Below are 14549 nucleotides of genomic sequence, written 5' to 3' on the forward strand. Positions count from 1 at the left end.
ATCTCTTACCTAGTCTACTTACTAGACCACTATATTAGAGCAGCCTTTACAAGATTCACAGTCACCTGTTTATTTAAAAAACTGGGGGAAGGGAGAATAGATCTAGGGTTTGAACTCAGAGCCTCAAACTTGAAATATTTCCCCTGTAGCTGGGATTACAAGGATAAGCCATGGCATCTAGTAGTAATAGCCACCTTCTTTTTTCTTTCCTTTTTTGTCAGTACCAGGGCTTGAATTCAAGTTCTCAAGCTTTCATTCAGTTTACTTGCTCTTGGCTGACGCTAGCACTTAAGCCTCCAGTCTTTTATTTCCTTGGTTAAGTGAAAATGAAGTCTCAATACTACAAGATGAAGGTGTGATTCAAGTAGAGTATACTACAAGCAAGTACTCTAATCAAGTGCAAAAGCCCTGAGTTCATATCCCAGTACCAATCCCTTCTGTCCCCGCCAAAAATTACATGCACTATCTTGAGTTTAAACATTTAAGATATTTTGTTTTTCCCTCCTTGTTGTTAATAATCACCAAGTTTAACATTTTAATTAATAGAGTTTTAGGCAATATAAGGCACTATTCTTCACAGGCTTAAATATTCCTGGTAGGAAATTTAATTTTTCTCTTTGATAAAGCAACCTACTAGCAAATGGAAGAACTGAATAAAGAGACTAAAATATGTTAATAAACAACTCTGTAGTAACATTTTAAATATTTACTTCTTGTTAGCTACATTTACTTAAAAAATATGCTCTGACAGTTTTACTTACCATATGTATCATAGGGATCCACATTAGGACTAGGCATATTCCACCACTGAATGGTTGCATCAACACCACCACTAAAACACTGTTCTCCATTAGAACTAATAGCTAATGACAAAACAGGCCCACTGTAAGAAAGAGAGGGAGAAAGTTACTTATAAATCTAAGAATTCAAATTTCTATTATTCTATTAAAAAACTTCTAGGTAAATATATACATTTAAATTACTATTTAACATTACTATTTAACATTAATAATTATTAATAACTACAACTACTATTAATTCAACAGAACTTACATGTGGGCCCTAAATGTGTAGATAGGCTCCACATCTAAAGAGGCACTCCTAAAGGAGGGAGGAAAAAAGATGGAGAAAGCAATTAATTAATTGAGGCTATAGGTAGATCAAATGTGCATATAAAAGATACAGGATGGGGCTGGGAAGGTGGCTCAGTGGTAGAGCGCTTGCCTTGCATGCATGAGGCCCTTGGTTCAATTCCTCAGCACCACATAAGCAAAAAGAAAAAAGCTGGAAGTGGCGCTGTGGCTCAAGTTGTAGAGCGCTAGCCTTGAGCTGAAGAGCTGAGGGAAAGCGCCCAGGCCCAGAGTTCAGGCCCCACGACCCGACCCCCCCTCCCCCCAAAAAAGATACAGGATGGTAAAAAGGAACGACGGCTCATATAAGCAAAATCAGAGGAAAATACAGCTAACAATAAAATATTTACTTTTTGGCTGGAACTGTTTTTTGCAAGTTCCATAGTTTCAAGGTATGGTCCTCAGAGGCAGTAACCAGCACAGGTTCTATAGGATGAAAAGCTAATGCCCGTACTCCATCAAAATGGCTACGCAGTGTATACTTGGGATTCCATGTCTTTCGAAAAGCATCTTTATTGGCAGGCAGCTAGAAAGAAAACATGCACTATTTATTGGTAAAATCAATAAATTCATAGGTATATGGAGTTTTTGTTTGTTTCTTTTTGCTGTGTTTAAAACATGTTATTTAAAACTTACTAAAATGTCCGACAGAAATTTAAAATACCTTAAAATAATTATAAGCCTTTATATCATTTAATAAACATTCAGAAGAATAATTTCAGAAGCTTTTCAAATACCCAGGTTAAATGAAGAATTCCTTAATCTGCCTTTACCTAATCATTATGCTAAACTCAAAAGTTCCTATTATATATCAGATGAAAACCAAGTCACTACTATTGCTGCAATACTTTACATCAAAATGAAATACATAACCAAATAGCCATATACATGTGAAGTTTCCAAGGCAGCAAGTTAAGGTATTATCTAAAAGTCTAAAATAGAAACCCTTTAATAATATTTTCATTTTTTTTCTAATTCTTAGACTTGATAGATTTAGTCTTTTTACCCTTATTTCTCCATCTGTAAAAATAAGCTATTAAGTCACTTCTAAAGCAGTCAAGTTTACTTGTACTTAGTTGCACATAAAACTTAAAAAGTTTAGAATACTTAATATTCCAATATTTATTAGATCCAGTCCATCAAGGCTGTTATCTAAAAAAAAAAAAAAATGCTAACATTAAGTATAAAATATAGGGGGATGGGGCTGGGAAGGTGGCTCAGTGGTAGAGCGCTTGCCTTGCATGAATGAGGCCTTGGGTTCGATTCCTCAGCACCACATAAGCAAAAAGAAAAAAAGCTGGAAGTGGCGCTGTGGCTCAAGTGGTAGAGCGTTAGCCTTGAGCTGAAGAGCTGAGGGACAGCACCCAGGCCGAGAGTTCAAGCTCCATAACTGACAAAAAAAAAACAAAACAAAACAAACAAACAAACAAATATATATATATATATATATATATATATATATATATATATGGAGAAAAGTTACAAAGAAAAAATTAACTTGCTGAAAAACTGCAATTCACTAACATCAAAGTCTAAACTAGTACAGTTCACTCTCAACTGCATGTCAAATGTGTATGAATCATTGATTCAAAAGTAATTTTAAGCTGGGCGTCAGTGGCTCACGCCTGTAATCCTAGCTACTCAGGAGGCTGAGATCTTAGGATCACGGTTCAAAGCCAGCCCAGGCAGTAAAGTCTGTGAGACTTTTATCTCCAATAAACCAGCAGAAAATCAGAAGTGGCGCTGTGGCTCAAGGGGTAGAGCCTGAGGGACAGTACCCAGGCCAAGTTCAAGCCCCATGGCCGACAAAAAAAAAAAAAAAAAAAAGAGTAGTTTTAGCTGTTAGCACTTTTTCCCACCAACCCTATTCGGCTCTCTTGCCTCCAGATGGAGTTATTTAGGAAATGATGCAAGCTAACTTTAACATTATTCTTTAGAAAAAAAAAGTCAAGAGTATGCTTCTTATCAATATACATAAAAATTGGTTCAGATTATCTACTTATTTCTCATTAGTGCCCACATACGGTTGAATTTTGAGTATATACCCAAGAGCTCACTATTAAAGATGTAATATGCTGACCAACTGTTTAAGGTAATCACCCCAAACTCCTAACCCACCAAAATACCTAAGAAAAATTTAAGCACCAAAGTTATAAAAGAAAAACTTCATGTTATTTCAAATTAATACATTGACACACTTAAATATCTTTTCCATGCACCTTGACATAAATTGTTTTACTGATTCCAAAAAATAAGGAGCCTTCTATTAAATAATTACAAAATTAAAAATAAAACTGCACTTACATCATAACTATAGTCTGCATCATTTGTTACCGTCAAGTCTGCAAGGTCTCCAAGGCCCAGTACACTTAACAAAACATCATCAGAACCCATAATAAATGACTTGCCTCCTCCAGATGGAAACGTTATTGGTTCAGCTATAAAGAACAAAACCGCTTCTTAAATGCTGAAAAATCATACAGTACAAGACAATATTGTAGGGGAAATTTAAGCACTTAACAGTTACATAATTTAATAGTATAATGAATTTCTACCTTCCTTCTTCTACCCAAAAAAAAAAATCACTAAGAAGTAATAAACAAGTATGGTGAAAATGTAATGTACCTATCTTCCACAAATCAAATATGTACTCACTACATGTTTATAATCAAGGATGGGAGGAAGGGCATAAAAGTTTTATTTAAATCTTTACCAATTCAGTAAACTTAACTATGGCTTATTGTTAAATAAGAAATAGAATAAATTTTGTTTAATTAATGGAATCAAATATTAGATTTCAACTATTTATGGGAAACAAATCTCAACTAATTAACCTATTAGTAGCTCATACAATATTTTTTAGAAAGCTAATAAGGCTAACTTCTTTTGCTTTCTAAAGAATTACTAGGTATTCTAGTCTTGATAAAAATATAAGCATTCAATGTTAATGACTTCCAAACTGTCTGCCATATCAGCCAGTATACAATGGTCTAGGACAAGGCAGTTCTACCACTAATAACATTATTCTTCTATATGGTTAATTCATGAGATCTTCAAATGCCTTTCAGCTTTAAAGATTTGACTATGATTTTCATTTTAATGACCTCTTCTATTTATATTGTGTCAATTAACTTACGTTAGCTATTACTATTCAACTATACTATTTACTATATAACTTTAAAATATATTTCTGCTTAGAAATACATTTTCGTTCAGAACAGCTATTTTAATTTCAAAGAAAATTCACAGAAAAGCTTCATTTAACTTAAATTTGTATCATATGCATTATTATAACTTTGCATGTTGATATTAACAGTTCCAATTACACTTTTCTCTACATAGTGATCAATCAAACTCTGTCATAGTTTGAATGACTCTATACCAGCATCTAAATTTTTACTCTAACACTTAGTGTAAGCAATAATTTTCAGTGTCATTTCAAACATGTTTTGAGAGCTAAATGTTAATGTTAAAGATGTCCAGATGAATATTCAACTCATAATGAAATATCTCAAAACACATTTAAAATTCATAAAACTTAAAGGAAACACTAAAAAAGTAGATTTTTTAATTGCTGTGAAAATTACATAAATTTATTACACTTCAGAAAACAAGGATAATAAAATTTAGACATCACAAAAACTCAAAATATTTCTGGGAAGATACAATGCATATTACTATGGTAAAAGTAAAGATCACCTTTATTAGAGTATTTGTTATTTTATCCCATCAAAGTTGTAGAATTAGACTCAAAGTCACCTTTAGGATTTATCAGAAAGTAAAATTGATAACATAAGAGAAAAAATAGAAATGCTAAGGATTTACTTTTTCAATTATTATACTTACTGAATATGAACAATATGTAGCACTGATCTTTCCTATCAATACCAAGGTGTACAGTTACTAGTAAATACCAAAAATAGTCAAGAACTATCAAATCAACAGCTTAAAATTATGTTTAAGAACAAATACATGAAGGTTATCAAGTAAAATTTACTATTTGTTGCTACTACAAAGAATATTTTTAAACTCATAATTTGATCCTAAGACAAATTAAAACAAAATGCCAAAATTCTTCCCACTCACAACTGTACAAATAATCACTAAAAAACTGTAAAAGCTCAATGGAATAACTTTTACTGTAACGTATTGTTATGTTGTAAATTATTTTTCCAGGACTATTTCTGATCAACCACTGAACAATTTAGGGATATGCTAAAAAAAAAAAAATGGCTTGGCAATACTAGCTAGTTTTCCTGGATTTAGATTAATTTGCAAACAACAACAACAAAACCCTAGCATTTTATGTTTATTTCTAATTAATCATGTAGCTATATTTTTATTCTTTCTCAAAAGATATCTATCTTTTATTATATAGCAACTATTCTGCTTACTTGGTTTTTATTTACATATATAAATACAAACATGCAAATACTTCTTAAGGTGTTATTTTTCCTTCCCACATCAACCATCATTGTGGCATATGGCAATGACAGTAAACATGCAATTTGTTTTCCCTCATTTCCCTGCCAAGTAAACTAATTGTGTATTCTACAAATTCATATTAATACTGATAGCAATTAACAATTCAAGACAAAGTAATAATTTGTTTTTAATTTAATGACACCAGCTATAGATAGCACTTTTACTAAGTACTTACTAAGATAACATCAAATAATTTAAAATACTATTACTGTTAGCATTTTCTTTCTTCTTTCCCTCCCTCATCTCTCTCTCTCTCTCTCTCTCTCTCTCTCTCTCTCTCTCTCTCTCTGCCTGTCCCAGGCCTTGAACTCCAGGCCTGAGTACTGTCCCTAAGCTCCTTTTCCTCAAGGCCTTATCACTTGAGCTACAGCATCACTTCCTACTTTTTCTGTGGTTAATGGGAGATAAAGAGTTTCATGGACCTTCCTGACCAGGCTGGCTGTGAAGAGCCATCCTCAGATCTCAGCCTCCTGAGTAGCTAGGATTACAGTCATGAGCCACAGAAACCTGGCTAGTATTTTCTTTTATATAAAAATATTACAGTCTACTAGATCTTAAATAAGGTATTTGTCATAATTCTGTAATTTTCCTTTTTCATGAACACTGACTAAGAAAGTCTGTAAGTGACACATCAAACTCCTTTATCTTCATTTTAGGCGAGATGAGGGGATAAGGAATATAGATACTGGGGATCAAGCCTAGGGCATTACATATACTAGACAGGCAGACAAGAACTCTATCATATTCAGGTATATCCCCAGCTCTCCCCCAATTTTATCAAACCTGATAAACACAATAATAAGCTGGTTCCATTTATGCAAATGCAAATATGATAGATCTTAAGTTTTTAGTAACAATAGTTTGAAGGTTTGTGATATACAAGTACTTCTCCTAAAAATTAGACCTTCATTCTTTTTTCTTTGTGCCTGGGCTTAAACTCAGGGCACTGGGGCTGAGAAGGTGGCTCAGTGGTAGAGCGCTTGCCTTGCATGCCTGAGGCCCTGGGTTCGATTCCTCAGCACCACATAAGCAAAAAGAAAAAAGCCAGAAGTGGCGCTGTGGCTCAAGTGGTAGAGCAAGCGCTAGTCTTGAGCTGAAGAGCTGAGGGACAGCGCCCAGGCCCAGCCCAGAGTTCAGGCCCCAAGACTGGACCCAAAATAAATAAATAAATAAAATAAAATAAACTCAGGGCACTGTCTAAGCAATATGCTCAAAGTTAGTACCACTTGAGCCACTTCTCCACTTTCAGCTTTTTCGAGGATTATTTGGAGCAGAGTCTAAAGAATTCCTGCCTGGGATGGCTTCAAACCATGACTCTGAAATCTCAGCCTCCTGAGAAGCTATGATTTCAGGTGTGTGCCATCAGAGCCCAGTAGATACTCAATTTTTATACCTTGAAAGATAACAAGAATATTTTAAGGCATAAAGCTAGAAGACTGCTACAGAAATTAATTATACTTGATATAAACTCAAATAGCTTAAGTTTTACTAAGATTTAAATAATAAAGTTCATGTTTATAATTAAATCTCCCCACCTTCTCTCCTCCCACAATTATAAAAGAAATCTGTAACTTACATTTATTCTATAAAATACATACATAAACACACCAAAAGAGCTCTAAATTGTTTTTTGTCAGTACTAGGGTTTGAATTCCAAGCATCACACTTTGATTTGCTACCCTGCTCAATTCTTGCTGTCTTTTTGCTGGTTAGTTTTGGAGACCTCTGAAGAGTTTTCTGCTGCAGGTAGCTTCATACTGTGGTTCTCCAGACCTCAGCCTCCTTATTAGCTAGGGATTCAGATGTGAGCTGCCAGCAGCCAACTCTAAACTGGTGAGCTTGATTGTTATGTTTTTCCCTATCAAGTTGGTATGAGACATTTTTAAAGGCTTCATAACTTTTGTAAGCCTTTGTCTTATTAAACTAGAAAATCTGTATTTTAAAATGTAAATTATAAAAATTCTACTGCGTTACACTATATATTATTTGATATAAAAAGCTCAATTGCTACGTGCATTTTAGAAAATACATTATCAAGTAAAATGAGTAAACGAAAATTAGATCCAGAAAAATCAGCAGATTATTTTACTTTTCATTGCTTTTGTTTTGGTTGTCTTCCCTCCAATTTCCTACAGATTAAAAAGGTTAGGGTAAAGGAAGTAATTAAGGTAAGGAAAAAGGCAAAATTATTCACTATCAGCTGTAAAGAAAATATGTAACTACAGAAAACTTAAAGGAGAACAAGATGTTTTCAAAAAGTTTGGCTGTGGTGAACAAACCCTTTACACAGCAAAAAAACAGAAACATCAAATAAAATTAAATGTATGACATATCAGCCACATATTTATTAAAATATTTATATAAAAATTCAAATTTACTACTTAGAATTGTAACTAACAAGAACCGGAATTATAAACTAGTCAAGTATATCTAGCATCTTAAACATTTTTTTTTCCTTGGGCTGGGAAGGTGGCTCAGTGGTAGAGCGCTTGCCTTGCATGCCTGAGGCCCTGGGTTCGATTCCTCAGCACCACATAAGCAAAAAGAAAAAAGCCGGAAGTGGCGCTGTGGCTCAAGTGGTAGAGTGCTAGCCTTGAGCTGAAGAGCTAAGGGACAGCGCCAGGTCCAGAGTTCAGGCCCCACAACCGGACCCCAAAAAAAAATTTTTTTTTCCCCTGAAACTGATTTTGAATAAGTGGCATTATCATTTTCTGTACATTGTGGTTTAGCCAAATATTTGAAAATTCACTATGAACTCATGGACATTTGATACCAAGTAAAAGATATTAACATTCCTTTATCCTACAATGATTAAATTAGAGAACAGCTACACATTTAGAATATATGTGTAGAGTTCCCAGTGCAATGCCTAACACTTGGCTGTCTTCTAGCAAGTGGTAGTTTTTACAGTTGCTAAAGTTAAGCCACAAGAACTCAATACTCTTTCCTGTATTTAAAACTGATTTTTTTTGTAAATTATTTCCTGTTTCTAGAACTGTACACTTTATGTTAAATTTAAGGAAGGTGAGCTGAAGTGACCTATAATAGAAACAGCTTCACCTAACATTAAAAACAAAAATAAATACGAAGAGAAGCAAAATGTTCCAAAGTCCCTAAGACAATTATACAAAGAGCTTGCCCAATGCCTTCTCTGAAGATCATATATAATGATCTCCAGCATTTTATACAACATCAAATGTGCAATATTAAGATGTAATTTCATGTCTTCTGCAATATAAACAAACATGGTAGCTAAATTTTGTACCTTCCTCTGCTCTTGAACCTTCATGATCGGTCATTCTAGTAGAGGCTGACCTAGACTGATTAATGATTCCTGAAGGGATGTGGGGCAGCTCATCATCTCCCAGATCAGCTATCATGTCGCAGAGTTTTGTCCTGTTGACCCCTGTAAATTAATGTCAGCAGTAGATGTTCACTTAATGGCTACTGCCTGACTTGCTAGCAGCCTTAGTAAAGCAATTACTAACAAAACAATCTATAAAGAATTCCAACTTATTAAAATATTTTCCATATCATCCCCCCAAACACATTAAGATTTTAAATATTTACTATTCTATAGTTATCTGTATATCTTAAAAGACATTTTAAACAAAGATGGGAAGAGTGACAGAAAAGAATGGGAGAGAATGGAGAGAAAGAAACTTCTATTATTAAATGCAAGTTATGTAAGCTCACAGACACAGAAGTTACCATTAAAACAAAGGCAAATTTTGGTGCTTAAAGTTACTAGTTTTACTAGTGCAAAGAATAAAACATAAGCTTTTCCAACTTAATTCACTATTTAAAAAAGTGAAAGAAACAAATACAAAGACATTTATAAGGGTGCAACAAACAATTAACTTTCCCTGGTATCTTTCTGGATATTTTCCTGTAAGTACAATTTTACTTTAATAAATCAACTCCAATTTTACATTTGTTAAAACTGTTCAATCAAAGTGTTTTTGTGTCTTTCCAGATCTGCAAACACTAGTTGTCCCCTGAGTTCTCTCAATTTCTCATAATATGAAAAATCAATAGTCATAAAACCGTAACTTTCAGCTACTCCCTAGATAACCAAGTCCAAATCATACAAAACTCAAAGGCTTCCACAGTACTGTGGGAATTCTTTGATCTGATAACTTCAGGAATGGCGCACACATTTATTTTGAACCATGTAATTTGAAAGAAAATTTTGGCCTTAAAACTGACTGACAAAATATATCCACTAACACAACCTTAATGGATTATTAAACTACTATGGTTATTCTATCATGATTATTAAATTCAGTGGCTAAATATTAATTGTTCTACGTACCGGAAATGATCCTTATCTATAGACCCATAACAAAATGGAAGGGCAATGAGAGGCTAAGACAGGTAGAATTTTATACATTAGTTTCATTTTATAGTAATTTCCTAGCTTCTTAGAAATGTTTATACAGCTTCTAAATATTTAACTCTGAAATCTGAATTTCCTAAAAACATAGTAGGGTAAATTGCTGTTACCTGAGCTGTTCCCTTGCCAGTGAACTGACCATGAACAAATTCCTTAATTAAAAAAAAAATGCTGGCTGGGCACTAGTGGCTCAAACCTGTAATCTTAAGCTACTCAAGAGGCTGAGATCTGAAGATCATGGTTCAAAGCCAGCCCAGGCAGAAAAGTCTGTGAGACTCTTATCGCCAATTAACTACCAAAAAAAAAAAAAAAAAGCTGTAAGTGGAGCTGCAGCTAAAGTGGTTGAGTGCTAGCTAGCACCAAGGCCCTGAGTTAAAGCCTCAGGATGGACACGCACGCACGCATGCACGCACGCATGCATGCACACACGCACAGAGCCAACTGATACCAACCATTTAGTAAATTCAACAGGAAAATGAAACATTACTTTCAAACAAATAACCTCTCGTTTATAGTAACTTTTCTACTTGAACAATTATCACCATAGCCAGGCGCTGGTGGCTCACTCCTGTAATGCTAACTACTCAGGAGGCTGAGATCTGAGGATCATGGTTCAAAGCCAGCTGGGAAAGAAAGTCTGTGAGACTCTTATCTCCAATAAACCACCAGAAAACTGTTACTCAAGAGGTAGAGTGCTTGGGGAGGGCAAAGGGAGTAAGGGTAGAGAAGGGAAAAGCTCCAATACCATCAAAAAAATAAAATTCTACAGGCAAATCTTAATCACACTACAGTTAAAAATTCCACTACTTGTAAAATACTGGGAGGGTGGAAAGCTGTTGTTTTTGTTTCTTTTTCTTATTTAAAGAACCATTCTGTAAAGCCTAGTGCTGGTGGCTCTCAGGAGGCTGAGATCTGAGGACTGCAGGTCAAAGCCAGCCTAGGCAGAAAAGTACTGGCACAACACGCACACACAATCCACATACATACCAAAAACTCCTTTATTCAAATACTCACATTCTTTTTTTTTTTTTTGGGGGGGGAGGGGGAAGAGTCCAGTCATGGGGACTGAACTCTGGGCCTGGGCACTGTCCCTCAGCTCTTCAGCTCAAGCCTACTGCTCTACCACTTGAGCCACAGCGCCACTTCCGGCTTTTTTCTTTTTGATTATGTGGTGCTGAGGAATCAAACCCAGGGCCTCATGCATGCAAGGCAAGCATTCTACCACTGAGCCATCTTCCCAGCCCAAGACTCACATTCTTGTAGCAGGGCTTTTTGGTTTTGTTAAAGGTAAGCTCTACTTGCCTTCTGTTGAATTTAAGTATTACAACCATTAATTTTTCAAGTGAGAAATGCCGATTTACATCTTAACTTTTTTGGGGCCAGAGATATCCTGAAACCAAGAACCATATGCCTTAAGACATGATTTAGATTTTTTTCCTCTGGAAAGTCTCCAACTAAAAATTGAATGTATTGTAGAACAGGCCAATGACCAATGGTGGCAGAAGTAATATCAAACTATGTTTTGATGTGTTGGCTCAACTACTCCAGATGGCTGTACAGCCCTGTAATCCTAGCCATAAGAGGCTGAGATCTGAGGGTTGGTGTTGGTGCTCTGGAGTATCCATGGAGCCTTCAAATAAAAATTCAGATGGGCTTTGCAGAAACTCTTAGCCAACATTTTATGGCATACAAAAAACAAAAACAAAAAAACTGAGTAAACTACAATCAAATTGCAAATGAATTGGCTTAAAAGGAGACAAAATCCTCACCATTAGTGCATCAGATTTTTTTCTTTTTAAACAAACCATAGTTTTGTGCTACTGGGTAATGTTAGGTTAGAAAGTGATTATCTGCAAAATGTTACAGATTCCCGGATCACTAACTAAAAGGACAGATCTTTAAGATTTGGCCTTTAGAGTGCTTTTGAATTCCTATGTGTCAGCTTAAACTGACAGATTTTCTTTCTGGTGATTATCAAGCATTTATTCTTTTGACTTGATTACTTGCTCCTGTTCAAGTGAACTTATTACTGTAGCTGAAGTTATGTACTTGCCAATTAACTATTTTCTATTCCAAAAGAATCATTTTTCAAAATTATCATCATTTGCTCAACAACCAAAATTGTCAAGTTTAAACTAAAATCTTGTACTAAATCTTGTAAATGGTTCATAATCTGATTTTATTTGTTCTATCCAATCTTTTTTTTTTTTTTTTTTTTTTTGGCCAGTACTGCGGCTTGAACTCAGAGTCTGGTCACTATCCCTGGGCTTCTTTTGCTCAAGGCTAGCACTCTTATCACTTGAGCCACAGTGCCACATCAGTCTCATGCGGAGTTTTCTGCCTGGGCTGGCTAGGAACCCAGCTTCCTGAATAGCTAGATTACAGGCATGAGCGACCGGTGCCCGGCTAGAAGTTATTAAATATTTAAAATAATTTCACAAGAATTGCTATCTATCGCAATAAAAAGATGTTTCAGATGTGAATAATCTTCCTAAACACATGAAAGACAAATAGGACATAAATATTAGAAACACTACTGTAATATAAGGATGCCAAATTATATCTTTATTATTATCTATATTCACCAAGTAGCACAGTGCCAACTTTAATCCTAGCTTCTCAAAAGCTGTCAAAAGATGAAAAAAAGACTTTATAAATTGAAATCATAGCTTTGCTATACTTTGCTGAGCATCTTTCAATTGTCAACTTGTTTTGCTTTTTGGTGCTGGGACTTTTGAATTTAAAGCCTCACACAAGTGAGGCAAACACTCTACCATTGAGTTATATACGTTTAGTCTTTAAATTTTCTTTTTTTCTCTCTTTTTTTGGTCAGTCATGGGGCTTGAATTCTGGGCCTGAGCACTGTCCCTCAGCTCTTCAGCTAAAGGTGAGTGATCTACCACTTGAGCCACAGCACCACTTATGGGTTATTGGAGACAAGAGTCTCACAGATTTTCCTGCCCAGGCTGGCTTTGAACTGGGATCCTCAGGATATCCTCAGGATAGCTTCAAACTACAATCCTCACGATCTCACCCTCCTGAGTAGCTAGGATTATAGGCGTGAGCCACTGGCACCCAGCTTCCCAAATTTTCTTTCTAAACTCATTTATTATTATTATTTTATTTTGCTTTATGTTTTGGCAGTATTGGGGTGTGGACTTAGGACCATGCAATTTGTCCAGATGGTACTCTACCACTTTAGTCATGACTCCAGCTGGTTGTGGAGCTATAGTCTTGTGGACATTTTTGCCCAGGATAGCTTCAAACTACAATCCTCATGATCTCAGCCTTCTGAGTAGTTAAGATTACAAGCCATCAGCACCTGACTACTATCTACTCGATATTCTAAATATTTTTTAAAATGCAATAAAATATTTCAAATAAAAAATGTGAAATGTGATTAGCAGTAATGAGAAAGTTATAATGATAGTCATGTAATAAAACAGTAAATATAATATTTTGAATAATCACTAAGTATAATTAAAAAGCAGTTCTTCCTTGCTCATGTAATTGTAACCCCTCTGTATATTTTCACAATTAAAAAAAAAGCAGTTCCTAATTACTGCTGGAATTTATAGTAGAAATACCCAAGAAAACTTCAAAACTATTATTCTAAAATATAACCTACTTACCTACTTCTTAACCATGACTTCCAATTATATGTTTCTAAATACGCTGCAGTACAATGAAAAGCACTGATTATGCTTACAGATGGTTACATTGTTTTTAAATTCACATAATCATGACATTTATCTTTGTATTCATTACATAATTTTAAGCAAAATAGTATTTTTTAATAAACCCAATAACCTGACTGTCATACCCACATACAAGTACTGAGAGATTTACGGTAAAGTTACTGTTGCTACCCTTCTAGTATATCTAATTTTAAATTCAATCTTTAATATAGTCATTGTTCCCAAAATTGTTTGGGCCCAGTTGATGGAATTATTGAGAGGTGGTAAAAACTAGAAGTAGGAGCTTAGTAAGTCATTGGGGGAGAGTAAGGAGAGTTTCTGTGGGACCGTATTGGATTCCTCTATCTCTGCTTCCCGGCTACATGAGGTAAAACAGCTTTGCTCTACCAAATGCTCTCTGCTATGATGGACTTACTCCTTTATCACAGGCCCCAAATTAAGGTACTAAAAAACTATGGGTGGAAATTTCTATTGAGCAAAATGAATCTTTCCTCATTATTTATTTTTGGCCTCAAACTCTGGACCCTGCCTGCACTAGCCTCTGGAATGGTGGTATCACAGGAATGATCGTGTCTATGTATATGTGTTGTAGGGAGTACCAGTAGTGGAGCTTTTAAGTCAGGAGCTTGAATTTTCCCCTCAGTCATTTCACTCATAGCTGGCACTCTACCACTTGAGCTACACACTTCTGGTATCCGATTTTTTGCTGGTTAATTGGGGAGTCTCTTCTGATTTTTCTGGTTGGCCTCGCTTCAAACCAAGATCCTCAAATCTGAGTAGTGAGGATTATAGGTATGAGCACTGGCAATTAGTTCTAGAAATTTCTTCTTTTAAATTAAA

At 35.1% G+C, this 14549-nt stretch overlaps 1 protein-coding gene across 5 annotated transcripts in view; it reads right to left on the reverse strand.

The window, feature by feature from the left end:
- The window catches only part of Strn3 (striatin 3), a 105270-nt gene that overhangs the window by 12116 nt on the left and 78605 nt on the right, over positions 1-14549 (reverse strand). For 3 of the 5 annotated variants that reach the window (XR_011372717.1, XM_070026298.1, XM_070026287.1), the window contains 5 exons: positions 8881-9021; positions 3435-3568; positions 1481-1656; positions 1054-1101; positions 762-883 (listed from right to left, as the gene is read on the reverse strand). Coding sequence is in view for 4 of the 5 variants with exons in the window: in XM_070026298.1 (XP_069882399.1) it covers positions 762-883; positions 1054-1101; positions 1481-1656; positions 3435-3568; positions 8881-9021 (621 nt within the window). In the remaining variant the exon portion in view is untranslated. The remainder of the gene's footprint in view (positions 1-761; positions 884-1053; positions 1102-1480; positions 1657-3434; positions 3569-8880; positions 9022-14549) is intronic. The other 2 variants (XM_070026305.1, XM_070026300.1) reach the window with 1 other exon arrangement.

The sequence above is a fragment of the Dipodomys merriami genome, unplaced genomic scaffold (assembly GCF_024711535.1).
Source record: "Dipodomys merriami isolate MVZ:Mamm:240054 unplaced genomic scaffold, mDipMer1.0.p SCAF_1, whole genome shotgun sequence".
Taxonomy (NCBI): Eukaryota; Metazoa; Chordata; class Mammalia; order Rodentia; family Heteromyidae; genus Dipodomys; species Dipodomys merriami.